Source organism: Rhineura floridana, chromosome 11 (genome assembly GCF_030035675.1).
Source record: "Rhineura floridana isolate rRhiFlo1 chromosome 11, rRhiFlo1.hap2, whole genome shotgun sequence".
Lineage (NCBI taxonomy): Eukaryota > Metazoa > Chordata > Lepidosauria > Squamata > Rhineuridae > Rhineura > Rhineura floridana.
In genome coordinates, this window is record NC_084490.1 from 32,399,494 (window position 1) to 32,419,573 (window position 20,080).

General features: G+C 40.7%; 2 protein-coding genes across 2 annotated transcripts; both read right to left on the bottom strand.

Moving 5' to 3' along the window:
• Window positions 1–1,174: 1,174 nt before the first annotated feature.
• Window positions 1,175–2,107, bottom strand: LOC133367791 (olfactory receptor 14C36-like). The gene has a single exon (XM_061591895.1). The coding sequence runs from the start codon at window positions 2,105–2,107 to the stop codon at window positions 1,175–1,177; it is 933 nt and encodes a 310-aa protein (XP_061447879.1).
• A 5,506-nt stretch (window positions 2,108–7,613) lies between these two features.
• LOC133367792 (vomeronasal type-2 receptor 26-like) lies at window positions 7,614–16,224 on the bottom strand. Its single transcript, XM_061591896.1, has 5 exons — window positions 16,007–16,224; window positions 14,661–14,952; window positions 11,742–11,969; window positions 10,458–10,584; window positions 7,614–8,515 (listed from the first exon to the last, which is right to left on the bottom strand). The coding sequence occupies exons 1-5, from the start codon at window positions 16,222–16,224 to the stop codon at window positions 7,614–7,616; spliced, it is 1,767 nt and encodes a 588-aa protein (XP_061447880.1).
• Between the last annotated feature and the right edge of the window lie 3,856 nt (window positions 16,225–20,080).

Consider the following 20,080-nt stretch of genomic DNA (forward strand, 5'->3'; position numbering starts at 1 on the left):
AATTTGGAGCATCAGTAATTTACTTTCCATTCAATCTGTAGTATGACCCAAACAGTAGAGAACTATTACTCAAATTACACCTTTTTTTTTCCTGGTGAGTTCTAGTACTGAGCCCATATAAAGTAAGGTAATGAATGTTACAAGGCCACTGGTGCAGCACAGATCAATGGCTGTCATCGCTGATCCTGTTTTAACTTCTGCACCATAAAAGCAGTAAGCAGTTCTTCAGTCTGACATATTGCACAATTCTTAGCTAGTTTCTATGAACCCACACACTCCCTCTTTATAACTGGTCAACTCACATGCAATGTCTGACTGCCCCTGCTGTAATGTAAGGCAGGGTTGGGAGGGAGAGATCTGTGGAGGAGCAGGAGTTCAATACACAAACAGTGCTGGTCCAAGACAACCAGTATCCCCCCTCCCACAGCTTTCTTCTTTGGTATTTTAAACAAACAGTCATAATAATTATACTGGCATAGGAGTTTTCCCATTGTAAAGAAAAACTGCTGAGGTCTAGGGGTGAGGAGGAAGCAGTTATAGAGCTGGACATAGTTAGATGATTTGGGCTTTTTAAATAGGCTAAATTTCATTGATGTTAAATCAGTGTTTTTTTAAATCAGGTATTCAGTGGTCTAGTCCATTCATGTCAATTATATGTTCTAATCCAGGGATGGGGAACCTGTGGTCCTCCAGAAGGTGTTGGACCCCATGTCCCATCACCCCCAACCAGCTTGCCCCGTATCAGGGATAACGGGAATGATAATCCAGCAACATCTGGAGAGCCAAATGTTAGCCACCTGTGTCCTAAAAACTTATAATAGTCTTGTAATATTCAGACAGCATTTCCAACCGTTTTCTACCCTCTTTTGATTATCTAATGTGTCCAAAAACTTGCATGAACAAATCAGGATGACTGCTCAGTAAACAAGTCATTTGCTAATGACTTTGCAGTGGAGAATTGATAGCCAGACGTGCAGTTGCTCATTAATGTATAATTATAGCCTTAGAAACAGAGACCATGTTCATGAGAAATCATTTAAATTGGTTCTATAGTTTCCTCATGTTCAAGAAGAATGTCTATAAATAACTTAAACATCATCTTATCATATCTGTCTCCAACAGTCACTCTTGTATAAAACCTTCTGTGCCTTCGAAAATGTCCATCGTCAGACCATCACATGAAATCAAAAGTTTTCTTCATGATTTTCCACAGAGCTGTTTGCATCTCTTTGTTTCTTAGACTATAAATGATGGGGTTCATTAGTGGTGGCAAAACTGTGTACAAAACAGCAGCAAGCAAGTCCACAGATGGAGAGGAGAAAGCTTTTGGCCTCATGTAAGAAAACATGGCTGTTGAAACAAAGAGGCAAAACAATGTCAAGTGTGGGATGCAGGTGGAAAAGACTTTATACCGACCCTGAACTGATGGAATCTTGAGCACAGTAGAAAAGATGTAACCATAAGAAACAAATACAAAGAAAAAGCAAAAGGAGCCCACACTCACTGCAAAGGCAAAAGTGATTATCTCATTAGCCTCCGTAGCAGTGCAAGAGATCTTTAGTAACTGAGGGATATCACAGAAATACTGCTCAATAATATTAGAAGAACAGAAATATAATCTAAATGTGTTTGCAGTGTTCACTGCAGCACTGGTTACACTGCAGAGCAAAGAAGCAGCTGCCATTTGCAGGCAGGCATTCCAGTTCATGATCAGCTTGTATTGTAGAGGATGGCAGATTGCAACAAAACGGTCATAAGCCATGACAGTGAGCAGAGCAAATTCTGCAGTTGCACATGTGACAACCAAGAAAACCTGGGCGATGCATCCGGAGAATGTAATCACATTGCTGTTTATCAGGGAGCTAGCCATGGATTTGGGCACAGTGGTTGAAACATAGCAGGAATCTATGGAGGAGAGGGTAGCCAAGAAAAAATACATGGGGGCATGAAGATTACTGTTCTGGGCCACAGCTATGATTATGAGGAAGTTTCCTATCAAGGTTGCTAAATAAAGGGAGAGGAACAGCAGAAAGTGTAAAATCTGGAGCCCTCGAATGGCAGAAAATCCCAGCAGAATAAATTCTGTCACAGATGTGTGGTTTACCATTTCTTTCCTTGAAAGAACTCTGTGGAGAGAGAATGACGGGGGCAAATGTCAAGAAATGGAGCTCATCACAAGAGTGTAGACCTTCTTTGTCCCCCCATTCACTAGAATAAAGACACAAGGTAGTATTGGGAATAAGGGTTACATTTTATTGATCATAAGGATCAGCAACACACAATAACAACATTTTTATCAATACATCTGCAAGCAGCGTAACTGGAGAACACAAAGGCAGGATCTCCCTCTGCCTCCTTGTTGGGTACACCACTCTTGCTCTATGCACTGGATGAATGATGTTGTTGATTCATGCCTATCATTGCCTACTCTCACTAACAGTGAGAGGGAATATGCTTGAGTGAGAGGGCATATGCTTGCTCCACCACACCCTAGCAGGCCACACTTCATTGCAATAAGGCCTTTAGGGAAACCTGGTGCCCTTGGCTGGCATTCCAAACATCTGGAAGGTATCAGTCAACTGAAGGCTGCTCTGGGAGCTAAGGACAACTCTCTTTCTTCATCCCCTCAAGTCAGTCATCAATAACAGTTAGGCTGGGTAAGGGGTGCATACAGCATCTCTGACCAGATCTGGGGACCCAGATCAGTCCCAACTGAGGAGCACCTGACCCAACCTAGATCTCTTCCCAAATCAAATCAGGGGCAGGGCTAATGTTCCCCTGTAGGAAAAGTGCTTGTGAAGAAGCACCCTTTAGCAGCAGGATTTCACCCTCAACTCACCAGAAGATTATTTGGTCCTGCTAAGGTCTGTTTCCCTAGCACAATCTCTGTAGGGAATGTGCTGGCAAAGCTGATGCCAGCAGGACTGCACCAGCCTGATGTCCTGCCTGACACTCCACCCCCTGACAGCCCTGGATTGTTCTGGGTAACCCAACCTTGCTGAAAGCACAGATCTGCCAGAATCATCCAATTCGACTTGGGATTCAGCCAGATCTGGTGCACAGTCTGAGTAACAGTTCCTTTGCCCTCCGGCTATCTCAGGGCGCTCAGCAGAGGAGTATTTCACCTTCCCTCCCTGCATTTCCTGACAACTGTGATCAATGGAATAAGCCAATCAAACAAGCCATATAACAACCCAAACTCATGTCATTATACAGCCATGAGAGGGGCTGTATACTATAACCACCAAGGATTTTTGCATTCCGCAACGTTAAATTGAAAATGCTCCCATGCCATTCTGATGATTCCCATAAGCACATTTCAAAACAAAATGTTACAAAACTTACAGTCCTGAACTCAGAAACACTGGCTTAACAACACTCTCAATTTTCATGGCAATACACAGTCAGAGACAATTGAGAGTTCAAAGTGTAAAAAGAGAGAGGAGAAAACCAGACCCCTTTGGGACATTTTTCTGTCAAGAGTTCTCATAAATTGTTGAAATTAATTAAAAATCAGCTGTGTTCAATGAGTACCTGTAATCGTGTTACTGACCTTGCCTCATACTCTGACCTTCATCTTCTGAAGCCTACAAGATAAAAAAAATGCCTGGCTGATTTTTAATTAATTTAATAAATTTTACCTTGAACTCAATCATAACATCAGGCATGCTCAATAAGAACCAACTGCCAGTGTTCTCAAAGCCAGACTCACAGCTGCTTGGCTTGGCTAATTAGGGGGCCACACCCACACCAGACATTTATTTCACTTGAGGCAGTAATGGTTCCCCCCCAAAAAATCCTGGGAAGTGTAGTTTGTGAAGGGTGCTGAGAGAAGACTCCTATTCCCAAGAGAGCTCCAGTGGCCAGACTAGCTTAACAGTCAGCTGCCCTGATTGAAGCTCTGTAAGAGGAATAGCACATCTCCGAGCAACTCTCAGCACCTTTCACTAACTACACTTTCCAGGATTTTTGGGGGGGAATCATGGCTGCCTTAAGTGAAATAAAGGCCTGGTGTGGATGTGGCCAGAGACAGCTTTTGTTTAAATTTGGGTGGGAGGCTACATGTGCCTGCTGTAAAATGAAAAGGTGGGGAAAAACTGAAAAGCAATGATACTTTTCACAATGTTTTCCTTTTGGACAAATGTGTAGGGCAGTACAATATCTCAGAAAGGAGGTCAGGTCTCCTGCTCCCCTGGTGCATTCACTATAGCTGCCCAATTTCCCTACTTTTTAAAGTTTGATAGAATTAGCTGTGGGCTATAGGTATGTTTTTAAACTGCAAGGTTCTTTTGCCTATTAGTGAATATCAACCACATAGCGTAGGTTTAAAAAAGTGTACCTCAAAAGCCAGTCTGGGAAAAACATCCCATCCCCACCCCCAGTTAGTCCTCACAATGGCTTCTGGCTAATTCTAAATGGAAATGCAGGGATGGGTGGTGTGCTGAGTGCTCTGAAAAGATGCTGAGACTACACCCATGCCAGGCATTTATTCCACTTTAAACAGTCATGGCTTCCCTAAAAGAATCCTGGGAAGTGTAGTTTGTGAAGGGTGCTGAGAGTTGTTAGGCAACTCCCATTCCTCGGACAGAGCTCCAGTAGTCAGAGTACTTTAACAAAAATCTTTGAACCCTTTACAAATGACACTTCCCAAGATTCTATGGGGAAAGGCATGACTGCTTAAAGTTGCATAAATGTCTCGTGTGAATGTGGCCTGAGGAAAGGGACAGTGACACCTTATGAATGCCTGCAGTGGCTCTACCTGGCTGTCAGTTGTCCCCAGCACTAAGAGCTGGGTCTGCCCTTGTTACAAGGCCCTCCACTCTGATTTCAATGGGGTTGGAATTAATCCAGCTTCATTTTAGCAACAGAAGAATAGTGTTGTGCTTGTTTCAGTTACACACATATGGAGAACAATATTACATGATTGTATTCTCTGTTACACTATTACAATGTCTCCTAAATATATTTCCTAAAAATAAAATATAGTATTTGTTCTACAGTTGTTGGATTTTATCTTTGTATTCGAACTACATATTATTATTTTTTTGTGGAGAAAGCAAAATATCAGTTTAACCAATCTTTATGAAGAAGTACAGCAAGAGCACTCACCTCCTCAGTGTTGTCTCTGGAGTGAGTTGATAAAGCAGGGAACATGTAGAGGACCTGATGTGTAGGTTCATTTCTATAAGTTCCCATGAGCTGCTCTATAAAACTGCATGTGTGTAGCATGAGAGATCCAAAGGGAGAAATTAAAACACTTCCTGAATAACAAGCTCATAGCCATGGGGAGGGGAGTGGCTGACCTCCTGAGATATATCAGGAGTTTTCTCTGAAGCTTCAGGTCTTATCAGGAAAACTGAAGTGCTTGTAATGATGGCAACCCATTCTCTCCCACCTTCCCCACATAAATGGTTCTGTTGGTCTTCTAAAAGAGTTAGGGGTATGAATGTTACATCCAACATCCATGGAATGGTCAGCCATTGGCCAAGGATGTATGTCTACCGGGCCCAATTCAAGGTGTTGGTGATGACCTTTAAAACCCTATACGGTTTCGGCCCAGTATATCTGAAGGAACGCCTCCAGAGTCACCGATTGTGCCGCCTGACGAGATCAGCCTCGCAAGACCTTCTCTCAGTCCCACCGGTGAGAACAGCTAGGCTGGTGCGGACCAGAGAGAGGGCATTCTCTATTGTGGCCCCCACCCTCTGGAACTCCCTCCCTTTCGATCTCAGACATGCTCCCTCCTTGTCCAGCTATCGCCAAGCCTTGAAGACCTGACTGTTCAGGCAGGCCTACAAGATTGGGACAGATTGATTTTATGTTATAACTGAATTAATGGATGGTTTTTTAGCTTAAAATTGATTATGTTGATATGTATATGTACTGTTTTTATTCTTGTTGTTCGTCGCCTAGAGTGTCCCTAACCCGGACAGATAGGCGGCTGAAAAATAAAATTTATTATTATTATTTATTATTTAATAGAGGCACCCACCTAATTCTTGGGAGCCTGGAAGAGTGTCACTATGTAAATTTGATGTCGGCATCTCAATTTCCTAATCAACCATGCTGTTTGAACATGGTTAAGCAGAAATTGGTCATTATATCCCTATGTGTACAGGTGGAGATGGTGGAGGCAGGGATAGCATGAGGTGTTCACTCCTCTCCATGTGTTGGACCAGTTTGGAGAGCAGGGATTGGGGGAGACTATTGTTCAAATTAATCCCCAAGCATGAACAAGCACATATGAAAACATTTAAAAAGTTAATGTTATGACAAGCATCAGTAATTTGGTGAATGTTAGTATTCATTGGAAATTCTAATCAGTTTTGTAGGCCAGCATGAACTGCACTCTGGTAGTAAGTCAGATTGACTTTAGTTAATTAAAGAATTTTGTAATCTTTTGCCAATTCTTTCTCCAGTATAAGACAATGTATATTTATAGCATCTTAGTAAATAATGTAAACATCATTTGTGACTCATTCCTTTTTGACATTAAGGGCACAATCAAAAGCCAAGATCAGCCAGGATGAACAAGTTAGGATCTGGTGGATCTGTGGCTCAGCCGGCTGGTTCCTGGCTCAACCAGGATATCCCAGCATACCTGGCTGATCCCGGCTCAGTTTGCTCATCCTGGCTCAACTGGGGCTCAGCCAGTTGAGCTGAGACCAACACAACTCATGCTGGCATAAGCCCTGAAAAATGTGACTTATGGGGTAGTGGTGGAGTGGGACTGAATGAGGCAGTTATGCTGGATCCTAATTCCGTTCAGCTCAGTCATGCAATCTGGAAACCCAGCTGTACTTACACCGATGTATGTCAAACTCTGTTTTAAAGGCTTGTTTTCCCTCTGCCAGGCTTGGGCTAGCTCAGATGGCAGTAACCTCCACTTTGAAAGGGGTTTGAATCTGGTGTACTTTATGCCAATTTAACTTAAGACACAATAAATTATGCCAGCTTCCATGACTCAGGATTGCTCTCCAAAGAATTCTTACGCCCCTCCAGATGTTTTTAATAATTCATGATAATTTGTGCTCATATTGCTCTCAGTGTAGTCACACAGACTCACTTTCAGTACTCTGCACCTGCAAAGGTTTTGAGGTAGTCACACTGCTTCATTTCAAATCAGTGCTCATCTCTTAAATAACAGTGCATATCCCATAACTTTCTGCTGAAATCCCATAATTTTTTGTACCACAAATGATTTGGTTAATTTTCGTTCTCCTTTTATTGTGCCAAGGCTCTTCCAGAAAACCACAATGTGGTAGTATCGGGGACTCATCACAGAGCAAAGCAGAGCAGAATAAAGAAGACATTAATGCACTATTATTGTGTCAAGAGTATGTTGCAGAATGCACCTACAATAAAACACCAGTCTAGAGGGGTCCTATATTAATGAATAATAGTTACTGATAAAAGAGTAATACATTTCTAGCTTACTTCTCCTGATTCTGTCACATATTGTTTGTGTTTGCTTGAGACCAATGTACAAGGATAAAATGGACCAGACTGACATATATAGTAGCTCTAGAATAGAGACACTGTTCCAATTCCAAACCCTAGAGTTAGGCAGACTGCTCAACTCCTTACTTATCATACTAAAACTCTTAATTTCATCAGTTCCTTCTCTTTATTATCTGCTCCCTCTGATTCAGCTCAGGTCTCAGCAAAATAATATAGAATTTGGGAGAAAAAATGCAACCCAGTAACCCAGCAGTCGAAGCCAAAATAGAGAAGATCTCCACAGCAACCATATATTTGCCTTTGGTGCTCATGTAAGCTGGTATAAATGACACCCAAACACTGCAGAACATTATCATACTAAAGGTGATGAACTTGGTTTCATTGAAACTATCTGGCAACTTCCTGGCTAAGAAAGCCATAGTGAAGCTTATAACAGACAGGAGTCCCATGTAGCCCAACACAATGTAGAACATGTTGACAGATCCTTCATTACATTTTATGATGATCTTTTCTGTTGATGAATGCATGTCAACATCTGGAAATGGGGGAGATGTTCCTAACCACACTACACAAATGACCCCTTGAACAAGGGAGCAGAAAAGGACAATGGAACCAGTCAGTGTTTTTCCCATCCATTTCCTCATGCTGGATCCTGGCTTGGTAGCCATGAAAGCTAAAACCACAGTGATGGTTTTGGCTAACACTGAAGAAACAGCCACTGTAAACATCATGCCAAAAGCTGATTGTTGGAGAAGACAGGTCATCTTTTTGGGTTGTCCAAGAAATAACAATGAGCAGAGAAAGCAAAGCAGGAGAGAGATGAGAAGAGTATAGGTGATATTCTGGTTGTTTGCTTTGACAATGGGTGTCTCTTTGTGCTTAATAAAAGTTCCTAGCACCAAGACTGTGATCAGGGAAAAAGCAGCTGCAACCGAGGCTAAGCCAATCCCTAATGGTTCTTCATAAGACAGAAAGCTTATAACTCTGGGAATGCATTGATCTTGGTCCTTGCTTGGAAACCGATCTTCTGGGCATCTGAAACAATCAACTGTGTCTGGGTTTTTTTTTAAAAAGTGCAAATTCAGGTATGAACTAGGAATGATTCTCACAATGACTTCTGAAGTGGATTTGCTACTCATAGGAATCTCTAGCTCTTCATTCCATCTGTGGAATTGTTTATGTGAGAAGACATTTTCTCATTCAACACATTGAATAGTAGTTATTACATGGATAGGAGCAGTGGAATAGACTGCTTTTTACGTTTCTTCTTTGTATTATTAAAACATGTTTAACTTTTCTTTCTTTCTTTGTGTTTTAGAAAATCATCAAACACATTTTTCCAGTTACTGGATATTGCCTAGAGCAGAAACTGGGAAAAAGCACTTTCTTTTCAAGATAATACTCAATTAGTTTGCTGCTTGGTTTTATGCTGCAATTTTAAATTACTTATTTGATGTATTATTGTTGCTTTAGATGCCGAAACCTGCCCTGAGATCTTTGGATATAGGGCAGGGTAAAAATATTCTGCAATAAATAAATAAATAAGCATCCAGGGTGATGATACTGTTACATGGCATTCAGAGAAGGCTTTTAAAAGTATTTATAGTATGTTAGGAACAAATTTAAATACCCCCTCCCTTCTCTGGGGGGGTGAGCAGGCGTATACCTTAATTCTAATTAGGCACACAAGCTCAATAATTTATTTTACCTGTTAGTGGTCCCGCCAGATACCAAAAGTAAAGCAGACACACAGACAATTACTTGCTTGATCAAGAAAGGGTCTCTAACCATACAGACCACAGTCTGTCAGGAGAGAGAACAACTTTATTAGCCCAAAGCTTCATTTATATAGGTTTCATAAGCAAAACAAGATGCAATGTTTACTAAAATCATAGAATAAAAATACAATATTACCGAATAAAACAAGCACGTTTTCTTATCCTTTGTTACATTTCTCATAATTCTAAAAAGCGAGAGTTTGATAAATAATTCATACACATGTCAATCTAAGCAGCTTAATATGAGATAAGAACTGAGGAAATGCGAGTAAGAGGGTTAGATTGACATTTGGTGAAAAGGTAAACATGAGGCTTTAGTGTGCTTGTGTCAGCAGTATGACGTAAAACTATGGATTCATTCTAGCAAAGTGTTTAGGAACACTTGTTCTGTTATGCTATTTAACTACAATGTCAGGGTGTGTATGAAAAAATGAAGCAAGACAAGAGAAACTATCAACAATCAACTGGGATACATTTTATCTTTCCAAGATATTATTATTCCAGCCAGAGAGGCGCCTATGGGTGTTATTTCTCATGGGAAGAAACTGAACTTTGAGTTGTGTTTCTCTAGGGTCCAGAATTCTTTGCAACATTGGTTCTGACAGAAATGTAGGTTCTTTTAAACCACTCTTGACAACCCCAGGCAACTTTTTGGGGTCTAGAATAAATTTATTCCTAACAGTATGATAGATAATATAATCAGGCTGAAGAAAAGAAAACTCTACATATGGTACCAGCAGACACATGTAGGTATCATTTGTTTCATTTATGAATTCTAAGCTGGAGATATTCATGAAAATTTCCCTTATTTTGAAGATGTCAAGCCCACCCCATTTGTATAAACACTGACATCTTAGTACTTGAAGGCAAAACAAGATTCTTGACTCACTGCCTGGGTTGTCAATGACAGTTAATATTGGAATTCTAGACTTTCCAATTCTAAAATCAGATAAAGGCTGGCTTACTCATGAACATGACTGCTCTCACCACTTGATGACCTGCAGCTGAATGTCTGGCATGCTTCCATTGACAAGAATTACATTTGAATTTAATTGCTTCCTCAGATTATTGATCCAATTTAAAAATTGAGTAAATTTATTCTAAGATTTTGGAAAGATGACGCACATAACTCTGTCATCAAGTGCTCACAACTACTCAATTGTATGTTACATAAATTAGTGGTATGTACAGCAAAAGGTGGTACCCTATATCTCCTACCCTTTTGGTTCGAAATCTTCCCTTCTGGGCATGGTACACAATCATAGCAGCAAAATTTCTCCCCTTCTTTATTTTTCTTCTGATAACCAGGGTGGCATGAGTCACTACATGAGGAAATGGGCAGCGTCTATCAGCAAACATAGTGATGTGTTAAGATGGAATAAATGAGGAGGAAATAGCCATCAGCTTGCTTACCACAAAACACATGCATTGTTGACACGGAATAATCAAATTACATTGAACATCATGCATTCAGACAAATATGTTAATACATGATTGACCATGACAATTGTAATTTTTTACAATGACTTGGCTGAGGATGATTATGAGACTGGAGAAAACAACTACTCATCTCAGTGCATACTCGCACAGAAACAGGCATGACTATTGATGCCCAGTTGTGGCCACTAAATATATTTTATTGCTCTTTGCCACAGTCCTGCTAAAGGTGCAGAGATTAGACATAGGAAATGGATTGAACTAGGGCCACATTTTATTAACATCTGCAGGGAAAAATGAAAAGTGCAGGAAGCTAACCTTAAACATCAAACATGGATGAGCTAATCTGCTCATGGCAAAGGCCATGACAAGGCATAGTCCTGAAGCCTGGGTCCTACCTTATGGTGAATAGGGAGGCCTTCCTGCCCCAACCTCTCCTGGGGCCTCACAACTCTAGGCAGGTGCTGCAAGTAAACCTCAAGAATGCTCCATATCCAGGCTAAGGGTCTCACAACCCAGATAAGCTGTCCTTCCACAGTCTAAAAAATGTTCACTTGTTCACTTATCTCCCATTAACCTTTCCCATCCCTTCCTAGCAAACAATGTGACCAAATTATCCTACTTAAGTACACCCACCTCTAAACTTCTACCCCAGCATCCAGTATAGAGTAGGCTAAAAAATCTTGCCTTGTTGATCTGGTCCAGGCCTATAAACACACACACAGCCAGATCTCAGTGTATGTGCACATGCCTGACACTTTTCCAGTCATGTGTCCCTCTTTGGCCATTTGCAACAATGGCCCGAGATGATTGCCTAGCTGAAGGGAGCAAATCCCACCATACAGAGAGTGTGAAATTGCTTTGGAATCTTCTGTGGAATAATGTAGTCAGCTCTTTCATTTTTGCATCATTTTAGTTTTTAAATGATGTATAAAGCACTGGCTTTATTACAAATAGTTATCATCTATGACAGGGATCAAATTATGCAACAAAGGAAAGTCTCAGACGTTTACCCTCCTTTATCGAAATAGAGAGTAGCTCCCCAAAGCACTGGAGAATCCATACCTGATTGAAGCTTCCATGCCACACAATTATATCTTCATTAATGACAAATTCATCTTCTGTAAGAGCTTTGCATTCAACTCTTCCAATTAGTACTCTAACAAATGAGTTATTTGGAAATATCACTATGTTCACTATGTCAAATCCAGCTCCCAATTCTCTTTCATCATTAAAAGACACTGTTTCTCCCACAGAATTATTGAATACGATGCTTTGAAGAAATGGGTGGAGCTAGTTAAAATGAGCAACAAGGAAACAAATGGATTATGATTTATATTTTGGTGTGTTTATCGTAAATACTTTCAGAACAGTTTTTTAAAAAAATGAAATATTCTAAAAAGAATCTTGGGAAGTGTAGTTTGAGATGGGTGCTGAGAGTTGCTAGGAGATGCCCTTTCCCCCTCACAGAGCTACAATCTTCAGAAGAGGGGCTGACTGTTAAACCACCCTGGCCACTGGAACTCTGTCAGGGGAATAGGAGTCTTCTATGAACTCTCTGCACCCTTCACAATCTACACATCCCAGGATTCTTTGGGGGAAGCTGTGACTGTCAAACATTAAATAAATCTCTGCCATGGGTGTGGCCTCCTGATTAGCCAAACCAAGTAGCTGTGAGTTTGGCATTTAGAACACTGACAGTTTAGAACACTGACAGAAAAAAGTCCAATAGGGGTCTGATTTTTTTCCTCTTGTTTTACACTTTAAACTCTTGATTCCCTCTGAGTGTTTTATCACCATGAAAACGTACAGGGTTGTTTCTGAGTTCAGGACTATAAATTTTGTAAGGTTTGTTTTGAAATGAGCTTATGGGAAGCAGCAGAATGACATGTGGGTGATATTTTCAATGTAACATTGTGGAATGTGAAAAAATCCATGCTGGCTATAGTGTACAGCCATGAGAGTGGCTGTATAATAAATAGAAGTTAGTCATGTTCATTTCAATGGATCTAACCTGACTAGGAGTAACACTGAATGTGACCCCCACACACTCACTCCCCCATCAATTCATTTTGTAAATAGTACCTTCCAAGGCCAGAAATCTTGAAGTCTTCTGTCCTGCATCATTATTCTGTGACTGAATCTAGATGAATGCATTGCATGGACAGAATGCACCAGAGCATAAACTGCATTATAGATGCTATAGCTGTGGCCAGCAACAGCCATTTCAAACAGAGGTCCGGGAAGAGACTCTAGCTTCTCCTCCCCAGTACATATATTACTGACCTCCATCAGGTCCTGGGAATTTGCAAATGAGCAGTCAAATATTTGGTCACATAATTCCTTGAAAAAGCTATTATCTTGTTTGCCACATAGTTTTATGGTCTGAAGAAATTTTTTGAAGCTCAGAAGCTCATGTGAGTGCACTGAGAAGGAAATAGCCCCTTGGAACACTTGTAAATTTGCTTTGCTATGGATGCTTGTTAATGCAACATCAACCTGGGTAGTCATAATCCACACCTTTCTCAGTGACATATCACTTTCTTTATATACATTATCTGTTATAAGAAGCAACCATGTAATGATCAAAGTTTCTCCATAGATAATAAATATGCTGGCTGTACTCTTTGTCAAATGTAAGTAAACACTGAAAGCCATTGTTTTCATTTGCTCATCTGAATGCCAAGATGCTTGCTCTGGGAGTCTTACTGTGAAGGCTGAACAGATGCCATTCTGGGAAAACAATGCTTCCAGCATTTGTAAGAAACATTCTCCACTGTCATCATCTACAGCAAAGAGCCCAACCCACATCCATCCAAAATGCTGAAGTAATCGGATAATCCCCTGGTACTGATGGGATTCATTTGGAACCAAGTGATAAAAGAAAGGCAGTCGTATACTATCACTTTTCACTGGTGCAAAGGAGCTGTATGTAAGCTAAAAAAATAGTTATTTTAGTGGTGAGCAGGAATGAGCCAATTTCTGAGTTTTGGTGTCATCTTGAATCATTTTTCCACTAATCAGTTCTCCACATTTCCACATCTATTTGCAAATTCTTTTTTAAAATCCTCATGAAAATCTATCTGCATTTAAATGTGAGTTGCAATAAATATATACATGCTTGTATTCAATTTTGCCTAATATACAGAATTTTACAATGTGATTTCCCTATATAAAGCACATTTGTATGTTACTTTAATACATGCATTTTTAATGCACACTTTAATATATACATTTTTGTATGTATTATTTGGCTGGAGAACTGCACGGTAAAACTTGGAGAAGTGTGAATTTCGAAGGATGACTGTATTTTGGTTTGCACATAGTTTCAGAAAGTGCAAATTAGGTAGGTTCACCTTGAAATGTGAACTCAATCAAATGTCTTCCCCACCTCCAGGGGTGACTTAGGAGGGATGTGCACGGGGCTGCCTTGAACATATATATACATATACATTTTTGTATGTATTATTTGGCTGGAGAACTGCACGGTAAAACTTGGAGAAGTGTGAATTTCGAAGGATGACTGTATTTTGGTTTGCACATAGTTTCAGAAAGTGCAAATTAGGTAGGTTCACCTTGAAATGTGAACTCAATCAAATGTCTTCCCCACCTCCAGGGGTGACTTAGGAGGGATGTGCACGGGGCTGCCTTGAACAGAAAGAAGAGTAAAAGAATTACAATGAAAAAAATGCATTATCGTAAAATAAAGAAATTTGAAACAGCAACAGCTATGCCAATGGTTAATAGCCAACAATAACATAAAGGTAGACAGTGGTACATTTTTTATATGAAAGAAACAGAAGAAGGAAGCCTGGTAAAATGCCTGATTCTGTTCTGTGCCACCTGTTTTCCTTGTTGGTTTGACTATGCTCTTCATTGGAATTTGTCCTTTAAGCATCACACAAGACTTTGCTTTTCAGTCAATCACACCTCTTTGTGTGTATGGTTTGTTAAATCCCCTGTATCCCTGTGCACAGATCCTACCTGTGGAATCTTGTAGACACCTAATATGTCTGATATATGGAAGGAGATATCAGAGCCAAGGCTCCCAATGACAGCCACTAGGTTTTTCTGCTCATGACATCTGTAGTTGGGAATAAATCTATGTAATTTGAAGAGAAGGTCCAGAGTCGTACGATAAGTCATCATCATATTATAGTAGCTGTCATAGATATGGAACCCAAGCGTGACATTGGGCAAGATCTTTGGATTTTCATTGATCTCATTCACAGCAAACACCAAGGCCAGGATGTGCTGGTACAGCTTTGACACCACTCTGCAAATTGAGTTATATGCACATTCACAGGAGAACTCTACAATTCATCCAAATAATTTAGTACCAATTTTAGCTCACATTGCTTTTAATTAAGGCAATCTAACCTTGAAGCCAGCCCACACAAGCATCATAAATATCCACTTTTGTTAGAACAAAGGTTGAAAAAGAGCTAGAGAGAGACTAGAAAGGTCAAAAGAAACAGACATGGCATAACAAAGATCAAATAATGACAAGAAGGGTGACAGAGAAATGTAACACTGTGAATTTGTGAAGTACAATTTAAAAGAGATACATACAAATTATGCAATATAAATGAATGTATGAAGCTTTCATATATGAAGTCAGAGCTTTGCTCTGTCTTCTCTAACTACAGGTGGTCTTCCAAAGTGCCAGTCAATTATGTCTCTTAGCGTTGTTGCCTGAAATACTTGTAACTGGAGATGCCCATGATTGTACCAGATACCTTTAAATGCAAACAATGTGCACAACCTGTGAGCTGTATCTAATCCGCACACTGGGGAAGTGCCCTGAGAGACAGCCACTGTTTAGTCATACAGTATATATATGATTAGTTCTGCTATTGGCTTGCTACTTTTAAGGACTACAATGACCACTGTATCCTTTATTAGGTTGTTCTCTAGTTCAAAAAAATATGCAGAGAGAGAGAGGGAGGGAGGAGGTGAATGAGGTTGCACTGCTCCAAAGGACTCAAGGTGTCTACCTATTCTAGCCTTGACTTTTCTCTGTTTACCATGATGCTCTAAAGCTGGCTTGTCAGTGTGCCTGTATGAAATTACAAGCCTGCTGATGATCTGGAAACCTGAGAAGACGGGGTAACTGTTTCCAAGGAGGTTTGTTAACGCATTCAGAACATGCTTACAAACCCTCTTTAGAATTTTGCAGTAAATAGGTGGAGACCATGAGTAAATGGGGTGCATACACCCTGCCCCTCTATACATTGCTGCTATGCACATCACTGCTAAACACTTAAAGAGGTCTGCAGTCTCACCCCATATGTTCATTCTTTGAAAATTCAAATTCCTGCATTACTTACATTTGAATGCCAAACACATCCTGAGAAGGGTGTTTGTTGAAGGAAACATCATCTGGGGAAATGTAAATGATCTGAGAACCAATCCCACCAATGAGGAGACTACCTGGCTGATACCATTCATGTGGAATATGGAAAGGATCATTCATAGGACACTTCATGGTATCTACGTCCCATGCCATGTGAGATAACAAAAGCAGCAGCACCACTGGCTTCACCATATTGACAGCAAAGTTTTTCTCTAGCCACAGAGTCTCCTGGGCCTTCTACAGCTGCCGTTTGTTAAATGACGGTGGCCAATTCTGTCAACAGATCTTGAAGATAAATGATTTTTTCACATTGTGATAAATTTACAAGGCATACCTTTTAAAGAACAGCTCAGAATGCCAATACTACTGTTTTAAATCTCAACTATTACATAATGAAAAGACAGACAGTCTGAGGTCAAACTGACAGAGACCATACTAGATTTCCTAGTCTTGTTTCTTAATGGTCTATGAGTTTTTATAGGCTTGCTTATTGATTTTTCTTCTGGGAAGCCACTAGAGATGAGATTCAATTATAGTTATGAACACTAATTATACAGGAGTTAACTAACTCTGGAAAGGATGGGGTTTGACTGACACCACTGGTAGAATTTCTCCCCCCTTCAGACCTGACTATTGCCCTTTAGTGAGACAACAAGGAGGAAGTGGATTCAAGGCTACCACAGTAAGCAAATCCCAAGAGTGGGAGGTGACCTTGGCCTTCAGATAAAGCCAAAACAGAATGAAGACATATTTGTACTTATGAAGGGAAGGGAACATTTCTTTATTTATTCTACTAACAAAACTAAACTTCCACTTTTATGCTTTTCGTAAACCCATTCTGCTCTCACCATTTAATATCATTTATACTCTTTAAACCCTTAACCTACCAATAACCCTGTTAACTGTGAGATGTAGGCATGATACAAAACCAGTCAGATATAGTTACTATATTTAACAAAGAAGTTTGTGTTTATTTATTACAAAACTAAGTAGTGCACAAGCTTATACGCTACTTTAATATGGCACTATCTCTTTAAATGGGTATACACTTTGCTGATTTGTCACTGTCAGTTTAAATACCAACTGTTTATTCTATGCTATTATTACTAAACCAAGAAAGCTTTTTAGTTACCCTATTAAAACTTTTGCCTGATTGCCTTTGTATTTTCTCCATTTACTCCTCACCAACACTATCACTTAGGTCCAGGGTATCTTAGGGACTGCCTGAACCCTTATATCCCAGCTTGATCACTGAGATAATCTGCAAGAGTGGCTTTGGCCATCCCCCAATTTGGCAAAGCTCATTTAACATTGACACAAAATCGGCCTTCAGTGTCATTGGCCAAGGTCTCTGGAATGCTCTGCCAACGGAAATTCAGCAGGCGCCTTCTGTTTTAACTTTTATATGCCTACTGAAAACCTTTCTGTTCCACCAGGCTTATGCAGGCAAGTTAAGTTGTCTTCTTGCAGTTGCTGACTTTTGTTTTTATTGTATTCTAATGTTTTTATTGTATGCTTGTTGGGTTTTTTTTTTAAAAAAAGTCATAGATTCACTTCTTCTGGTCCCTCTAGTCCAGCCACAGCCAATCATACTATCTAACTAAGAATTCTAAGTCTGCAACCACCAATCAGAATATGCATTACTTCTATTCTTCTTTTGCATATTGGGAGTTCTGTCTCCAGCCTGTCCCTAGCTGCCAGTTAAGGGCTCCCAGTGATAGTTAAACCAACTTTCATTTAACCAGACAAAAGGCTTCCCCCATCAAACACATTACAATGTACATTACAATACAAATGACAGAATACAGGACACAATATCCATTAAAACACAGTTAAGTAGGATTTCTTCACAGTTCAATAACTGTCAATGAGGCATTTCACCTCCTCTTTCATACAGCAAAGGAAGCTGTCTTATATTGAGACTGATAATTGGTTCTTCTACCTCAATATTGTCCACACTGTCTGGAAGGACCTCTCCAGGGTTTCAGATAGGGATCCCTACCAGCCCCACCTGGATATGCCGGGGATGCAACCTGGGGCCTTCTGCATGCAAGGCAGATGCTCTACCACTGAGCTATGGCCCTTCTTCAATAATGACATCAGAATAAACCAGAAATTTGGCAGAAGGAGGGGCCAAATGTTTAGCCTCCTATCACGATGGCTGTAGCATATCTAATTGACGCACATTCCTTTTAGGTGTAGCTGTGTGGTCTAAAGGGGCTTATATAGTGTCCTGGGGGGCTGCATTTAACACAAGAACTGGAATATGATATAGGGACTAGATAGAGCAAATTTCAGACCTCTGCTCTGACCCAAGGCTCAGTTGATAAACATGGTCCAGCCACCATTTCTCAGGCTAACATGACCCACAGAGTTCTTGCAAGGGTAAAATGTGAATGGTCTAGAAATAAATGGGGTTACTCCCACTGAAGTTGCTTCAGTCTTATTCTAGTTGGTTTTATACTCTGACAAACTTTAATAGTCATCAATCAACTCCATAAAGGTTGGCAATACCCCCCCATCACTGCTCCCCTTGGAATGACAGTACCAGATAGCAGTTTGGGGAAATAATTAAAATCTGGAACAAAGCAGACAAATATCCTGTGAATATGTGGTGGCATCTTCTAACCTCTGGAGATGTTGGCGAAGCATCACTTTGACTCCATTTGAACAATGCCATCCTGGCTTGATGGGTAGATTAACTAGCAGTTGGTCAGAGTATTTGATTGTCTACCAACTTTAAGGACAGGGTGAAATACCCAAGCCTGTTCCAACCCATCACTGCTGGCCAGAATTCAATGAGCCAGAGGATGAAGGGGCCTGAGCCTCTTTCCACATCCTTTTGAGCTAGCTGAGAATGTGAGGTAGCTTGGGCTAGCTGAGAATGTGAGGTAGCTTGGGCTAGAGGTCCTTCGCCCTCCACGTGCTTCAGATGCTCATCACCTTACCACAGTGCCCATACCAGCTTTGACAAAAGGTAAAGCATGTTGGTCAAATTCATAGAAAACCCATCTCAGAATCTAACAGTGTGATGCAAGTGCAGAAAAAGATGGGACCACCAAAGAAATCCTAGTCAGACCAACAAAGAATGACTGATAGAAAACACAAACTGTTGCCCAGGAAGGGCAGGAAAGAAGTTACACCACAAGAAAAAAGGTTGAGGGGGGGAAACTTCACTGGATTCTATAGACAACTTCAGTCCCCAGAAGAGCAGCCAGCCTCAGGACTGCAACAATCTTCATGTGTCACCATTCCTGGCAGCAAAGCGGGGAGGGGCACATAAGAAGAGCTCTGCTGGATCAGACCAAAGGCTCATCTAGACTGGAATTCTGTTCTCACAGTGGGTCACCCAGATACCTGTGGGAAGCCCTCAACCAAGACTCAACAGCACTCTCCCACTTGCAATTCCTAGCAAATTGTATTCAATGGCATACTGCCTCTGACCATTGGGCCCTTCGTACAGCATATGCTGGGTGGGAACGATGGCTTGTACATATGAACATTAAAGGAGCCTACTGGATCAGGCCAAAGACCCATCTTGTCTTATACCTTTCCTCACAGTGGCCAACCAGATGCCTATAGGAAGCCTACAAACAGGAAATCAGGACCTGAATGGAACAGCACTCTATCTACTTGTGATTCGCAACAACTGGAATACTGAGGCAGAGTGCTATGCAGAAGCATTCTGCCTCAGCTATTGATAGCTTGCAGCTATTGACAGCCTTATCTTCAATGAATTTTCCTCATCGTCTTTTAAAGGTTAATCAGCTGGTGACTATCATTACTTCTTGTGGGTGAGCAACTCCAACACCATCATAATGCTGGAACAGCATTCTAACCTTAGTTTCTTGGATTTCCTGAATTTCCTGTTAGTAAAGCTGAACAATCCCAATGCTAGATCAAATAATAAGAGAAGCAGACATCCCTGTCAAATGCCTTGACAGAGAGGCAAGGTGGTAGAATGGACTTTGATAACAATAACATGAGAGAAGCGCCTTCTACAGACCCCTGACTCAGTTCAGGAAATAATCCAGGAAGCCAGCCTCCC